Source organism: Ovis canadensis, chromosome 18, assembly GCF_042477335.2.
Source record: "Ovis canadensis isolate MfBH-ARS-UI-01 breed Bighorn chromosome 18, ARS-UI_OviCan_v2, whole genome shotgun sequence".
NCBI lineage: Eukaryota > Metazoa > Chordata > Mammalia > Artiodactyla > Bovidae > Ovis > Ovis canadensis.
In genome coordinates, this window is record NC_091262.1 from 21,241,289 (window position 1) to 21,258,218 (window position 16,930).

At 43.3% G+C, this 16,930-nt stretch overlaps 1 protein-coding gene across 2 annotated transcripts; it reads right to left on the reverse strand.

The window, feature by feature from the left end:
* Positions 1-721: 721 nt before the first annotated feature.
* On the reverse strand, positions 722-15,324 carry ARRDC4 (arrestin domain containing 4). 2 transcript variants are annotated; one of them, XM_069559969.1, is made up of 8 exons: positions 14,806-15,324; positions 9,580-9,646; positions 8,722-8,869; positions 6,698-6,800; positions 5,502-5,758; positions 4,652-4,814; positions 3,876-4,030; positions 722-3,486 (listed from the first exon to the last, which is right to left on the reverse strand). In XM_069559969.1, exons 1-8 carry the CDS (start codon positions 15,095-15,097, stop codon positions 3,430-3,432), a joined length of 1,242 nt encoding a protein of 413 aa, XP_069416070.1. In that variant the 5' UTR covers positions 15,098-15,324; the 3' UTR covers positions 722-3,429. The 2 variants fall into 2 exon arrangements, with proteins under 2 accessions (XP_069416070.1, XP_069416071.1); XM_069559970.1 differs by having other exon boundaries at positions 14,852-15,247.
* Positions 15,325-16,930: the final 1,606 nt, after the last annotated feature.

A 16,930-nucleotide genomic window follows, 5' to 3' on the forward strand; every position in this document is an offset into this window, starting at 1 on the left:
GGGTTGGGAAGATCCCCTGGGGAAGGAAATGGCAACCCACTCCAGTATTCTTGCCTGGAGAATCCCATGGGCGGAGGAGCCTTGTGGGCTACAGTTCACGGTGTCGCAAAGAGTCGGACACAACTGAGCAACTTCGTTTTCACACATTATAAACACTTGGAGAGTAAATTATCTGGGTTTATGTTTACCACGTAGCTAAGGTTTATAATTTTCCAGGACAGAGGGTCAAGGCAGTTTTCTGAGATGACATATTGTTACATATTTCCTGTACAAAATGTATGACTTCTGTCCATTTAAGTATGTATCTGGAGAGAGGCTAGTTAGACCTACCTAGGTCTGCCACCAGACCTACTAAATTAATCCTGGAAAGATTCTGGCCAAACAAACATGACAACTCAGGAAACTTTAAGAAGTAGTCACTATCATTTCAGAATAAATGGAGATAATGCTCTCTCAATGACCAATAGAGCCTAAGCTTTATCTTTCACATCAATTACTCTTTTTCCTGGAATGCTAATAACTGATTACCTTTTGGGGAAACTGAGGCCATCACAGAAACAGGCTCAGAATGCACCAGGGTTGTGTCTGGCCTGATGACAGCACACATCTACAGAAAGATCTTAGTAGTAACGTTCTGTATCATGGTGTTGATTTCCCTTAAATCTGTAACAATCTGAGTTATAGTCTTAACAAACACAAAACACAACTAGTAACTCACAGCATCAGTGGAATCATTTTATTAACAAAAGGAACCCATGGGGTTCAGACAAGAGTACAAAATACAATTTTTTTTTCCTTGTGGGTTAAATTGTTACATTTTTATAATAAAAATAAAAAGCTTTGATAGTTAACTTATCAAAAACATAACCCCTGCCTATTGAATTTCTTATTGTGCAAAACAAAACCATCAAAGTTCTGCCCATGGAAGAATTGTGTGAGCCAAAAGATGCACATTCTCAATTTCAAAAAATTCTGCATCAAAAAGAAAATTCTAAGGCCACGGTTTCTTTGCAAACGAAACAAGAGGAGAATGAACAAGCAAATAGCAGCTAAATTTTTATCGTCATTCCCAAGTATTCTCTATTCCAATGTAGAATCTTCTACATTCATCAAATAACTTCTTGATTATAAAAAGGTATACAGTTTCAACCTACTGCTTAAGGTCAGATATACCAATATCAATTCAATAAGGCAGATCATACCTTGTAGCTATTCTTGGTAAGTGCTAGAAAATCAGCTCTGTTTTACTTTGATGGATGCACTTTATGATTTCTTTTAAAAAGGTGGCGAGACAATCCAAGTGAAGACCCTAGTAAGCAGCTGCCTGTCTACCTGCAGTCAGATAATTAAACTTGCTCTTCCTCCGTACAATTTTGTTGCTTCTTTCACTGTGTTTTGGTATCATGGAGATGGACAATGTCTTGACAAAACATGTAAACTGTAATTCAGAGGTCAAGAAATAGCTGGAGATGATCTTTTTTTAAAGTACAAATAAAACTGTTCAGACAACACATAGCTACTTAAACACAAAAACAAAGCAAAATAAAAGATCACCAAAAAGCCAAAGGCAGGAGTAACGATCCAGGACAATTTCAATACCACACCTATTGGGAGAACAGTTTGCACTGCGATTTTCAACAGGGGCGTACAATGGAAGAACGGCTTAAGATGCTCACGTGATTACAGAGAGGAGAGGTATGCCCAGAAGGACTAAGCGTACATTTACCTAATGGTTGTATAAAAATCCCTGATCAAATGTCCATCTAATTTTTACATACAAAATTTAACCTTAGGACTTTTCTAACCGAGTATACTGATCGAAAGAAAAGCTAATCATTCAGTTGAGTGAAGTACAGTATTTGGCATGGGAAGCACCAGGGTTTCTAGAGCAAACCCTTAGGACGTGGAGAAAACCAAAGTACTGGGCTGGTCTAAAATCTCTATCGCGGGGATCCTGACCTCCCTTCCACTCAGCATCCAGAAATACTCTCAGCTCATGAAACCGACAGACTAAAGTAAAAACAAGCGGACGTTTGGCTCTGACTAGGAGGTGACAGAGGGACATAAAGACACTGCTCAGACTTTTAGCAGCAACACAATCTTGTTGGTCTGAATATCCTGAGGTTAAAGGATAGTAATATATTGCACCAAAATGATAAAAAAAAATCACAGTTTAAATAGAATTACTAAAGACGTGGAATAACAACGGACAACACAGTGACTGCCATCGTATTAGCACACTCATGTCTCTTGAGAGGAGCTAACTTTATGACTTTTAAAAAAATGGTATTTCTGCCTTCTTGATTTTACATTAACTTGAAATACCCTTTGGTATACACATACTAACCTTCATCTAATGCTAACCTTACCAGTTTTGCCTTTAGTCCAGTTTCAGCTTTGGGGATAGGAGAGATAAGACTGCTATAGACAAATGAGCAGAAAACTCCAGAGAAGACTTCTCAGGCCTGGAGCTTTAAACCAAATCTGATTCTGATAACACTGTTAGAGGTAGGTAAGAAAAGGCCTTTTCCCCCCACTGTGCAGTTATCAACGCATCCTAAGGATGCAAGCTTTTTTGTTTTTTTTAACCCTTTTAAAAATATGCTCCTAGGTAATTAAGACATGAGGAAAATCAAACATGTACCGTGCTAAAGTACTTAAAAAGGGGGTTAAGAAGTGGCAACTTCAACAAAATGTGTTCTCAAGTTGAATTCACCTTTCCCCTTTCAACTGACAAGCCTTTTAAGGAACTCATTCTTGGTTTCATAATACTGTAGAGCCAATTTATAAACTACTTCTTAGACTATCACTAAAAGAGTGAAAACTGTACTTCATCAGTACCTCCTAAGACTGTGAGCTCAGAAAAGGATTCTTTTAAGGACCTTCAGTCCCATGGAGTATGGGAAGAAATCATGCCGACCCGACACTGGCGGGTCTCGCTCCATATTTAGAGTGGGCCCCTTTCCCGCGCACGCACATTCTCGCGCTGCTACATTCTCTAAAATCAAGTCTCCTCCCAACACGTCCACACTGCCTCTGAGCTTAAGATACAGCGGCTCCACTTTGAGAAACCTTCTAAAGACACGCCCACAGTGTTTCCCCTCTTCACAGGCACCTTTCTTTCCCCTGGGTTGGCACAGGCACCCCTTCAACTTACTCTATCACTGTCTGGACTTTCAGCACATTCTGAGACTTCTCACGTCACATCTCCATCCCACTGTTCAAAGGGAACACGAGACCACATCACAAACTTGCGCAACACTCCTGCTGGCCCACTGGAGAGTTCTCGTTGCATTTTTTTAATTTCTTCCACCTTCGGTCTTGACGTTACGTTCTTAAGCTAATCTTCCCTCCCTATTCCCCAAAAAGGCAGGGGGAGAGAACCAACATTCTAACTTGATGACGAACACAGTGATTTCTGAAACATGTTCAAAGAATGAAGGAAACAGGCTGGGTCTCTTCTACATCACGAGGATGTGGGTCGACCTGAAAAAGCAAGCAGACCAAGATTACTACTGCAATGCTCTCTAACACGACTGTAGAACCTGCTTCTAAATACATGACGGCAGTTAAGCCAAGCTGCTCAAAGCTACTATTAAGAAGTCCCAAAGACTTCTAAGTTCTAAGAACGCTATTAAGTTCTCTATATTCCGGGTCCTTAGAGGCAATTCACGGTACTCTACAGGCATGCTAGAAAGCACCAAGAAAGTACTGCAAAATGAGGTGAACGGACCAGTGATCATTTATCATCATCATTATCACAGAAAATTGTTGTATGTATCTTTTAATAACTGGGAATCAACATTATTGATAATCAACACAAGATTATTTACAAACAGAATAGCACAAGCCTAGTTTCCTTTTAATGTGTTTACCTCTGAATACAGCGGTGGAGGCTGAAATCGGAATTCCTGGATGCAGGCAAACATAGGACAGCACGACTCTCCCTCACAATTAGGGGGCTGAGGGTAAGGAGGAACGTGTCTAGAGAATTCTTCCTCTGACACCACGTCTGCATAATTTGGTGGTGCTGAAAAAAACCAAAAATCAAAAAAAAAAAAACAGTTGGATCTAAGAAATCCAGGGAGAGACTAATTACATTAATGTCTTCTGAACTCTGATAAAAATAAGAAATTTAGCTTAATTTGAAAATAAAACAAATGGTATTCTTCCCTCTAATCAGGAAGCTTTTATGCCCATTACAACAAAAAATATTCAATAGATTCTGCTTTTATTAAGTACTACACAAAGAGTTGGACACAACTGAGCTACTGAACTGAACACTGATTCTATTCTAGTCTCTTGAGTTGCATACATTACAGTCTAGGTAAAAAAAATCATGAAATGTGGCTACAAAAAATACATAACCACACTCTGATTATTTTTCATTATTTACCTATTATCAACAGTAGTCGGGAGATGTCGATGGATGGTATTTCTGGACATGCCATTGGGAATTCTGTGTCTTGGCTAGGCCAGACTCTCAAGTCCCTGCCTAGAATAATGTTTGCTGATTTCAAGTAATAAGCAGAGTGAGGACAGCCACAGCGGCAGTAGTGATTATCATCTGAGCACTTCCTATCTCATAGGCGCTGCTCTTGCATACCCTGTACGCGTGATTTCATCACGAAAGAACCTCAAAGCATCTTACCTTCGGGCTGTTCCGGCAGAGTCAGTGTCAACCAGCTCATATCCATAATGAACTGGCTGGCAACGCTGGAGTTTCTGCTGCCAAAACCATTGTATGGAACTGTGCCAATCACTAAGGGCAGCTCAAGCATCAACTTTTTAGCACCAGGAATGTGAATGTACACCTAATACGCCAAAAACCAAAACCACAACGAGAGAGAGAGAGAGACACAAACGTGAGTTAAACCTCATAGTGAGTAACCCAATTATTTTTTCATTAAAAAAGCTTCTTTTGTCTGCTACTATTCCCAACACAATCGCAAACTGTCCTGACAGAATAAAATGAGCAAGCCGAATGAAGAGCCCACAAAATACAGAGAACACTCTGTGCTGGAGAACTGTGGCCTGAACACGCTTCACTATCAGTGAGCATGGCTCACACAAAACCACAGGAAGTTAAGGACGCATCTTCACTGTAGCGAGCAGCCCTGCCGGCACTTTCCTTAATTAAACCCCTCAGGGGGCTAGTTTTTGATGAAAAAACAGAGGCCGACCCTCTATTTCACAACCTGTTGTGACACTGACATAAAAGGACACCCTTCAGCGGCGGCACAGCACCGGGCCTGGCTCCAGCCCCACGTCTCACGCCCCAAGCTCCGCACTCACGGCTAAGGAGCAGTGCATGCCCCACGCCTTACACCCTGGCTCCACACTCACAGCTAAGGAGTAGTGCACGCCCCTCGTCTCACGCCCCAGGCTCCGCACTCACGGCTAAGGAGTAGTGCACACCCCGCACCTTACACCCCCGCTCCGCACTCACGGCTAAGGAGTAGTGCACGCCCCGTGTCTCACGCCCCAGGCTCCGCACTCACGGCTAAGGAGTAGTGCACGCGGATAATGCAGCAGTCCAGGATGGACGGCGTCACGGGCGGGATCTTGAGGGTCTTCCCATTCCAGGTGTCGGTGCTCCCGGAGGCGATGTGGTTCCCGCGCACGTTGGCCACCATGAGCCGCACGGTCTTCGTCTTCCCACTGGCCAGGTACGTCTGAGTCTGGAAAATGGCAGCTTTGGGAACAATCAGACGAGAGGAACAATTCTCTATTTCTGCATAGATCGGAATAGCTTCTCCTAAAAAGAAAACAGAAACACCTTCAGAGACTGTTCAGGAAGTTCTCACCACAGTGGAACAGAGCTGTCGCTGACAGAAGCTGAAATGTAGCAACGTGACTAAGAAGTTGAGAAGCCTCATGGAAAAATTTACCCTGCAAATCTGGGTCAGAGAAAAGAAAATTCACTGCAGCTTGTGCAGATCATGTTCCTAATTATTCCATGATTCACTTTTCTCATGTAGCAATATTAGGCTACCAGTTCTAAAGATCTATGAATGACCATGATCTATAAAAATTGAGAGCAGATATACAAATAAATGATTTAGTACTATCTTAAGTACCAAACTCATCAATGTTTAACAAAATCTGCCCAAAAAAAGAACAAAGTTTGCACTTCAGATGTTAAGCAATGGATGGTGTAAACAAATTTCACATCCACATTACACACCCACTGTCGTACTATCCCATACCACCCCTGTCTCCAAACAGCCAGAACCCTGGAGCAGGGCCAAGTCCACTGGATGGAAATGGGCCTTTCACAGATGGTTGTTCTGGTATTAGTCTGACTGTTAAAGAGTGTCAACGTTCTACATTTTAGCCCTGTGTGTACAATTCCCAGCATGGAGTCAGAATGTCTAACAGTATTTTCATACAGCAACAGCTCTCTTCCAAGCAACACTGCTTGGAACAGTCTTCTGCAACATTAAAATAAATTCTGGCATCTTCTCATTTTGGTGTTAGTTATGAATGTACCAGGACTGAAGTCAGAAACATTAGGATTGTTGGGATCTACTCATCTATTTACAAATATTTAAATATCAATGACTTATACTAGAATCATATTACTCATGTTTTAAAATAGTATATACTTCATTAATCACAAAACATATTATTGAAAATTACTTTCAATTAGCTAATTAATGAATCTTGCATTTGGAATTTTAGACAGTTTGCTTACCATTGCAGTATCCCTTTCTTTCAATTTTGGCACTCAGCGAGACTGGACCAGAAGTGAAAAACCAACAGCCAACCATTTTCTCTTGAGTTTTCAATACAGGGGTCTTTAAAAGTTCAAATAATAGAATTACTTAAATTGATCTAGAAAATTCATACAACTTATATCATTTTTAAAAATAAAATAGTTGTAAAGAAATGTCTTCCAAAAAACAAATCAACCTTTTTTTATCTTCCTGTGACATTTTATGCAACATACTGAAAGAAAGCATTAAAAATCATTCCCTTTTCAGGAAAACTAAGTGAATTTTCAGATTCAAATTAGGGTGACAGCATGCTATTTTATTCTATACTTTCATTGTGTTTCTGGGAAATGATACATCATCCTTTAAAAAAGCAATCAGAATCTAACTGTAGCAGTCCCTATTAACACGACAGAACTACCTTTTCTAAAAAAGGACTTTAGGTGTAGATCAGGAGAAGGAGAAACGGCATTCAAATCAATAATCAGAATGTTCTATTTGTCTTGGCGTTTAAAATGTTGAATAAGCAAACAGCCTTTTGTCCTTACTTCACATGCATTATTAGGCTGAAATTTCAAGGGTACTTAGAATAATTTGGGGCTTTTGTGTTATGGCAGTGCAACAACACACCAATGTAACGGATCTAAAGGATTATTGAACTCAGCACCCCACTTTCTATTCTATATCAGCAAAACAAAAAACAAAAAACAAAAGACACAAGGTTTAAAATACACAGTTTACAAGAGGCACAAGCCAAAATTCACTGTAAAATCCAAAGTTGCAATATATAGCTTTTTAATTGTTGAAAGATAGTAAAGGATAATTAGCATCTCTTTTTGAAAAAAAAATAAAAATAAATAAATTATTTGCCACAATGGCCCCATAAATAAATTAGAATTAGTTAACCACCCAATTCTAAGTAGTTTTCAAAACCACAAGGCAGTCATTAGCATCATCAATTTTCAAAATAGGTGCTGAACAGGTGATAAGTCACAGCTCTAAGCTGGGTCAGGCTATTGCATGATTTTGGCCACAAAGGATCATGCAGCTAGGGCTTATCTGTTACATTTTCATAATAATTTCGTAACAGAGTAGATTCTATTTTATTTTTGTGTGAAAATAGAGTTAAACAACTTTTAACTCCTGTTTTTTATTCCCCTGATGTTTAAAAACACTGGCTAGAAAGAAGAAACCTCCAGTACTAAAAATACATCTTTGCAACATCAGTATCATGACGGAAAGTTTACATTATTAAGTAAAAAAAAATCATTCATTCATATTTAAATGACGAACCATTAGGTCCTTACTAGCTATCATGAAAGTATAAGGTATAATTTTATATTATTTTGATAATATGGGTTTAGATAAAAGAATCTACCTCATTAGCTCCCATCTTGCCTATTCTGTTGTTACTTACAGCCTGATCTTTCTTATCAGCCTACAGTATTTCTGGTGATTATTAGAAGTTCAATGCTTTAATGCAGCCAAATCTGTCATAAGGAAATGAGAAGTGAAAGGAAGTCCAGAGCAGCTGCACAGACTCACTTAGCATTAGAAAATGACATGCAAAATGCACGGAGACACAGCATAATGGCCTGAGCGTCAATAACAGGCTGAGCGTGATTAGTACTCTTCTGTAATTACTGTTCCTCACCCTGCTATTAGGGAAGAGTTTAGAATACCACAGCCCTGTGACTGTGGCTGCTCTGGAAAAGTAACTGCTCGGTGTGTGCGCATTATTATTATTAAGCCTTATTAATGCATTTCGAGCCCATGTAACTTCTTGGCAAAGAAGCCCTGAATAACAGGGACACAATCAAGAGTATTACGGCACACACTTTGTAATTTGCCCGACTTACAATCATATATTTACAGTGAATGCATATGGGTTATAAGATTACATCAAAAAGTGACAGGACAGGCGGCCACTAGACTTGCTAAATGCAGGGATGATGGCTGAAAGCAGAGGACGAGGGGCAGGGGAAGGGAGGGTGCAAGAACGTACTAGCAATGCTGGTGTGTTGACATCGATGTGACTGACCACCTGGAGTTCCCGCTTAACGCTCTGATCAGGTGCCTGGGGTCGTTCCAAAACTGCTCTCACACAGTACTGAATGCTTCCATATTTCCCAGTGAAGGAGGTTACCAGAGGTCTGCAAGAAACCGAAGACGTGATTTTTAGTTTCTTTTTCAGTTCAAAACAGGGAAAAACTCTTAAAAAGTGTTGTGGTGGTTTAGTCGCTCAGCTGTTGACTCTTTGTGATCCCATGGACTGTAACCTGCCAGGCTCCTCCGTCCATGGGATTTTCTGGAGTGGGTTGCCATTTCCTTCCCCAGAAGATCTTTCCCACCCAGGGATCAAACCTGCATGTTCTGCTTGGCAGGCAGATTCTTTAACACTGATCCATGTGGCTGCTGCTGCTAAGTCACTTCAGTCGTGTCCGACTTTGTGAGACCCATAGATGGCAGCGCACCAGGCTCCCCCGTCCCTGGGATTCTCCAGGCAAGAACACTGCAGTGGGTTGCCATTTCCTTCTCCAATGCATGAAAGTGAAAAGTGAAGTCACTCAGTCGCTCAGTCGTGTCCGACCCTTAGCGGCCATGGACTGCAGCCTACCAGGCTCCTCTGTCCATGGGATTTTCCAGGCAAGAGTACTGGAGTGAGTTGCCATTGCCTTCTCCAATCCATGGGGGAAACCCCTTAAGTGTCAGTTTAAAAAAAGAAAGGTGACAGGGGTGGGATCTATCAGGGGTTAGTTAGGATAAATATCTACACCTGAATGTTAGAAGGTACTCAGTAACCATACAATGTACAGACACATTCAGGGAAACAAAACCCCCAAAGCTTCACAGTTTTACTTACTCAGATGGAAGTTGAAAACTAAATGGAAATTCATGTTTTCCAGGCTGTAGTAAGAGGATGCCTTCCCCTAAAAAAGACAATATATTTTTATTTAAATTTCATATTAGATCAAGAATTTTCAGTGTAAATCACAATTTTTTTTAAAGGGAGGTTTTCCTGGCTGTACCACTGAATATACTTCAAAAAGTACATTAACCCGAGATTTAGAAAATTGATAAATTTTGAATCAACTTTTACCAAGCTCAATTTCAAATTACATATATATGTATATAAACATATATGCTATCTGCAAATAGACCAATTACATAATTGCCATCAAGTACCAGAGCTCCCACATACATATGTATGTATATACAACCATACATACCTATATACACATAACCTATATACTAGCATGAGTATAATATGTTAGTATACAATTATATTAACCTGAGATACAAATATTACATACGACCCAAAACTAATTTAGGAAAAAAAACAGATCTATTTATTTTAGGCATATCACAAAAATCAGACTATATACTCTTTGGGCAGAGCTGGAAAAGGAGGTGAAAAATTTCCTTGGTGTACTATGCATATTGGGTATAATACTTAACAGCCAATTCAACAGGACCAGTTATTAGGCAGGAATCACTACTGATCAATAGAGAATGTTGTTTCGCTTGGCAAAGAGAGGTGTGGATGGCCAGGCATGGCCACAGCTCCTTCCTCCTGCTCTGGGGTCAGCTGGCCCCATTTCGTTTCAAACAGCTTACCCCTGACCATGAGAAAGCTGGGAGGCAGACTGTGGATGGACTGAGCAAGGTCAGAGGCACCGCTGGAGTGCCGACTGAGTGCCCAGACTCTTGGTCGGCTTCAAAGCCAACGCCAGGGACGTCAGTGTTGGTTGGGTGGCTCCCCAGAGAGACCTATAAACGTTCCCTTCATTCTGTGTGCACAGATCCAGGTACAGAACTAAATCCCCCAAGGGTGGGGTGACTTGAGATGAAAAAAGTGCAGCACAGATTGAGCACTTTCTCTATTGTGGCCATTCATTAAAAAAAAATTTTAAGGTGAGAAATCACTAGTGAAATGGTTAAATAGTTAATAGGTGTTACAACACAACAGTCTAAGCCCTTCATCAATTCAGTTAGTATTTCAACCCTATACTTTTGAAAGTTGTGTAAGTGTTAGTCACTCAGTCATATCTGACTCTTTGCCACCCTACAGACTGCAGCCTGCCAGGCTCTTCTGTTCATGGGATTCTCAGGCAGGAATTCTGGAGTGGATAGCCGTCCCCTTCTCCAGAGGAGCTTTCGGACCCAGGGATCAAGCCTGGGACTCCTGCAACGAAGGCAGATTCTTTACCGTCTGAGCCACCAGGGAGACCCTTCTCACTTTCAACCTTGTACTTTTAGGAAAAAGGAATGCATCATTGGCTCATTAACTCTCCTAAATCTATCTCCGATTTTCAATGTGTGATATATTAGGTGAAAAAAATCGTAACAGCATTTGCCACTTACAGTCATTCAGATAGAAATATTCAACAGGTGGCTAACTTGGAGGCAAAGTGATAAGTCATAGGGACATGTTAAATGTTAATAACATGTTAAATAATAGTGACAGAGTGAGTCCCAGGGCTCAAGTGTGTCCAGGGCCACTAAACAAGCTCCAGCACCAGAAGGCGGGAAAGCCTCTCTACTCTGTAACTATCAAGTACGAGGCTCAAGGAATCCTGATACTCCTGAGACCTGGGCTAAAGTTCCAAATTGTAATCATCAGATAGCTCAACACAATAAAGTACTTAAAATGTTTAAAGACGTGGATTTCATTACGTCCAAATTCTATAGTGATTGTCAGGTACAAAGCTGATACAAAGCTAAGTAACTTCAATCTCCAAATAGACCTTGGGAGGAAAGATGGCTGCAGACACTTGTATGCAAGTAATGACCCTAGGCTGGACTGCAAGGAGATCCAACCAGTCTATTCTAAAGGAGATCAGTTCTGGGTGTTCATTGGAAGGACTGATGTTGAAGCTGAAACTCCGATACTTTGGCCACTTCATGTGAAGAGTTGACTCATTGGAAAAGACCCTGATGCTGGGAAGCATTGGGGGCAGGAGGAGAAGGGGACGGCAGAGGATGAGATGGCTGGATGGCATCACTGACTCGATGGACATGAGTTTGAATAAACTCCAGGAGTTGGTAATGGACAGGTAATGGACAGTTGGTAATGGAGGCTTTCCCTCCAACACAAGTTGGAGGCCTTGTGTGCTGCGATTCATGGGGTCACAAAGAGTTGGACACAACTGAGCGACTGAACTGAACTGAATGACCCTGGGATGCCCAGTCTATTGCGGGGGGGGGGGGTTGGGGTTGGGGGGTGAACCATCTCTGCAGTTGATGTAAGGGGTTGGCATGGAGACAAGGGTTAGGTGAAGGGAAGGGCATGGCAGGCAAGCATGAAAACAGAGTTGTGCAGGACATTGGAAGAGAATAAGAGAGATGAAGTTCTCTCCAGAAAAAAAACAAATAGGAACCAGAACATTTAAAATGACTTTGATGTACACCCGTGGCGGATTCGTGTCAATGTATGGCAAAACCAATACAATATTGTAAAATAATTAGCCTCCAGTTAAAATAAATAAATTTATATTAAAAAAATAAAATGACTTTGAACTACCTCAAAACATAAAGAGGAAAAAAAAAAAAACAACTGTTCTGGGTAGCTCAGCTGGTAAAGAATCCACGTGCAATGCAGGAGACCCTGGTTCGATACCTGGGTCGGGAAGTTCCACTGGAGAAGGGATAGGCTACCCACTCCAGTATTCTGGGGCTTCCCTGGTGCCTTAGATGGTAAACAATCCGCCTGCAATGCAGGAGACCTGGGTTCAATCCCTGGGTTGGGAAGATTCCCCTGGAGGAGGGCATGGCAACCCATTTCAGTACTCTTTCCTGGAGACTCTCCAGAGGACAGAGGAGCCAGGCAGGACACACCCCATGTCTCCATGGGGTCACAAAGAGTTGGACATGACTGCATGACTAAGCACACAGTGCAGCACTGGGATCAAATCTTGGCTTGCTTTCTTCCTCTTTATTAACTTTTGATTAAGAAGGTCCATAAACTGAATCATGTGTCCATTTCTGCTCTCAAGGTTTATTACCTTTGCGTTATGCAATGAGACCTACAATGTCCCAAGATGCTTCATTCACTCATGGTTCCTCAGCCCAAGCGCAGAATTCAGGGCACTGCTGAGTCCTAAGCTACCAGACCAACACAGCGGCAGAGCCTGGAGCTCCAAGGTTGAGGAATGCACACAAGGTCATCCTCCTGGTGCGCCGCCAACATGTGAAACCAACTCTCTGATGTGTCTTGTTTTTCTACCATTACTGATAAAAATATGAAGAAAATCAACCACCAAAACAGCAAGTAGTTAGATTAACAAGGCTAACAAATCATCCAGTAGATTTTTTGAAAACACATCCCATCACCTAGATTTCAAAAAATCTCTTCAGGTGACTGGAATTCAGCTAGATCTTGAAATTAAACAAACCTAAGATCTACAGTTATATAATGTTGCTAACTTTTCCCAGACTATAGATATTAGGAGGGTCCCCCCCCCTTTATTAAGTCAACTAAAATAGACTTATGATTTTACTTTTTGCCAGTGTTTGTTACTGTATGTTCTAAAACAAGCTAAGATTTTTCAGGCTGTCTAGAATGACCCATTCTATTTCATCAGAATAACAAATAATCTGACTTGTGAATCAGAACACTATTTGACAGTCTGTATTTCACCAAAGCGTTTTTCCTACTGCAAGTCCCAGGTCTAACTTCTATTAATCTTATATCTATTTACTCAGTAGCTATGGGCACAGACATACAGGCAGTTCAAAGCTGTGGACAAAAACTCAGTAGATATGGACACAGAGAGTCTGAAGTCCTGGACAAATCTCAGTTACTTCCCTCTTCCATTGCCCTTGACTCCAGTCAGCCATCTTGAAAATCTGTGTTGTCTGTTACCTTTGGGGAAGGCCTGTGTGGGCTGATTCTGGAAACCATACTGATGAAAGGGCATAAAGTAAGAAAGAACTGTCACCTAATATACTGCATTTATTAATCCCAGAGAGGGCTTTGGTTCATATGTGCTTTCCTTACTGAAGTTTTTGGAATTAGTTGATGCTCACATACCTTAAAGATTTAACTGTGAACTACTGTTCCATAGCAGGACAAGGCAAAACTGCGTTTACTATTGATTTTTGTATAATACACAGCAAAGGGTAAACACTGATACACTGCATTTTACTCTTCAAAGGCGGAGAGTCTACATCACTGTTTCATTTTACAGATAAATGCTGAAGCTGATGAGGCAAAAAGGTAAAACAGTTTAAAGGAGCTCCTCAACTAAAAGGAGACTAAGACTCACTGTCCCTCGTATTTTAAGGGAATCTATTTTTGCACCAACAGTAACGGAATCCATGCTGTGAATTTTCACAGGGGTACTTCTGGAAAATCCTACACTATTAACGACTTCAGAAGCAGGGTCATCATTCCTCCACAAACTCTTTCAGTGGCCAGATCCCATTGTAACTCAAGGTTTAGGGGGGGGTGTAAGGAAGGAAGGAAGAAGATGCAAAGGGAACAAAAAGAAGCGAAGGATAAAGACAAAGGTAGAACTCTTAAGCCCGCTCCCCCAAAGCGGGGAATCCCAGGATGAAGGATCAAGTCAAAAAGCACTTCCTTTGAACTCCTAATGCTCAGGGAACTGAGCTTTTTGCTAACTCATCATGAAGCAAGAAAGATGCGAGTTGGGGGTTGATGGCGGGGCAGGGAGGAATGCTGGTGAAGGGTAGACCCGTAAAACACCGGGCACATCAGGACAGACTGGTTCTGCCCTCCATTCCTTAGGCCTCAAGGAGCAGGACCTAGAGCCCCAGATCCTGGTTCCCATGGCAACGGCTCACTCCCACAGCCTGCCTGGACGGTCCTGGGACCCCGGCGCAGCTCCCAGCGAGGCAGGGGCGGGGCGCCAGGTGGAGAGGAGAACCTTTTCCCCGGGGTTGGGAGGTGGGGGTGCGCAGGCATTGTTGCTCACCCGTCACAGCCCCCAAAGGGATGCTGGGCCACCCCGCGAGCGGACCCCATCCCCGGAAACCTTCTCCCCGGCCCCCTGGCCGGTGGGCGTCCCCCGGAGCGCTCCTTCCCCGTCCCCCCCGGCCCCTCTCCCAGGCCGGGGTCGGCGCTCACCGGCCGGGGGCTCGCGCAGGCTGAGGCGCACGTTGAGGTACTCCACCTCCGAGGTGGCCGCCGGGGCAGCGGCACCGGTGCTCGAGCCCCAGGAGGCGGTGGCGCGGCCCTGGGCCTCCAGGCGCAGCGCGCGCAGGGCCACCGGCTCGGCCGCCTCCAGCAGCACGTGTCCAGCCACGGTCTCGCCGCTCGAGTAGCAGCCCTTGCGCTCGTCCTCGAACACCAGACCCAGGCTCTTCACACGGCCCTCCGAGCCCGCCGCCGCTGCCGCGGACCCCGCCTCGCCGCCCATCCTACCGGGCGACGCGGCCGCGCCGAGGCGGTCGGCAGCGGCCCGGAGCCGAGGTCGCGAGCCGAGCGGCGCCGCTGTCACGGGCGCCAGGCGCACGCCGAGGGCCCCCGCGCCCGCCGTGCGCTGCCCGGTGGAGCCCCGGCGCGCCGTAGGGCCTGTCGCTTTAACAAACCCAGCTGGCGAAGGCGAGGGGCCGGGACAGCCCACCCCCGGCGCACGCCCATAGGCCGGCTGGGAGCCCCGCGACGTGCCGATTGGTTGTGAAGGACTACTGAGTCATTTCATTGGCGCCCCCGCGCACGGTCTGGAGCAGGACGGCAGTGCGTGATCAACGAGTGGTGACCAATCAGAGTACGCGAGGGTGCACGTGCACAGGCCGATTATTGGCTGGGGCAAGGCACGGTCCTGGGGCTCTGACCAATGGAGAGGCGTTGCGCCCATGTGGACAGCTAGTGGAAACAATATTTGTTAGGGAGGGGGCGGAAACAGGAATCTCCGGCTTGCGGCGTGTCAGCCGTTCCCATGGTTACACATGGAGGCGGGGTTTCTAGTAGCCTGGGCTTAAGGGGATTCGCACTGGAACGTGAGGTGGTGCCTGTAAAGGGTTTGTGGTTCTGATTAGGATGTAAGTGTCCTGGAGAAACGAACTTAACAGTATATTCTTGTGAGATTTGGGGGCCGGCCGCCTCGGAATTTAGGTTCCCGAGCCCCAGCCACTCCCGCGTTTCAGAATTGCCCGCCTAAGATAGAGCTGCAGACAGGGAGACTGAAGGCTGTGGTTCTCAACCTGAAAGGACCCTAAGGAGTTCAGCTGCCCATCTCTTTCAGCCTCTTTAGACTGAGAGTGGTAGGAATGGTCGTTCTTCCAGCTCTGAATAAGGTCATCAACCAGGCTGTTTCTAAACAACGTCTGCCACCCAAGTTTCTGCCCCACCCTAAAGGAGTTCCTGACCTCCGTGTCATAATTCACGAAAATTTCCAGTTGCCTTGATGGCTTATTCTCCTTGTCCACAGCTTCTGTCACCTCTCCTTAGTTTCGTTTTCTTTAATCCTTCATTCCTTCTCGATTCTGATTGTATTATTATTATTGTTATCTAACGTCTCTGCCACTATCAGGCCGTCATTTTCTAACCCTTATAAATTCTTCCCTTATAAAAAAATAGCAGCGTTGTGAGGATCACGGGATGACCAATCATATACTGAGATTTAAAAATCTTCCCTGATATCGATGTTTCTTTTTTTTTTTTTTTTAAATAATCCCAAACTAAAGGTTGATTTTCTGCTCTAAATTTAACGTGTTAACATGGAACTTTAATAAGGTTTTACAAGGTTTACAACTTTTATCTCTTCCTAAAGAACATGGAAAAGGCCCCAAATCCATCTCTGCATAAATTCCTGAACTAGCTGCTCTTCTCTTTTTTTCCGGTTTATCTAGATTTGCCCCCAGCACGATCTTAATCTACCACTTTTTTTTTTAATCGTAACCTAACCTTGTATACGGAGGCTTCCCTGGCACCTCAGCTGGTAAAGAATCCGCCTGTCATGAAGAAGACCCCAGTTCCATCCCAGTGTGTTAGGCTAACACAATCATTAGTACGGTTGATTTTAGGGTTTTAGGTGTATTATTTTATTATTTTCTTAATTTGTGCCTGTGGTGGGTGTTTCTCTAATACACCTTTCTTGTCTTTTCAAATATTCCTATATCTTTTAGTAATCTATTTAAATGTATCCACTGATTTTGAACTATATCTCTTTGTAGTGTTTTCGCTTTTGCTTTCTTTAGGGGTCAGTAACCTTTTGATGCCATAGTTGGCGTGTATATTACATCCACAT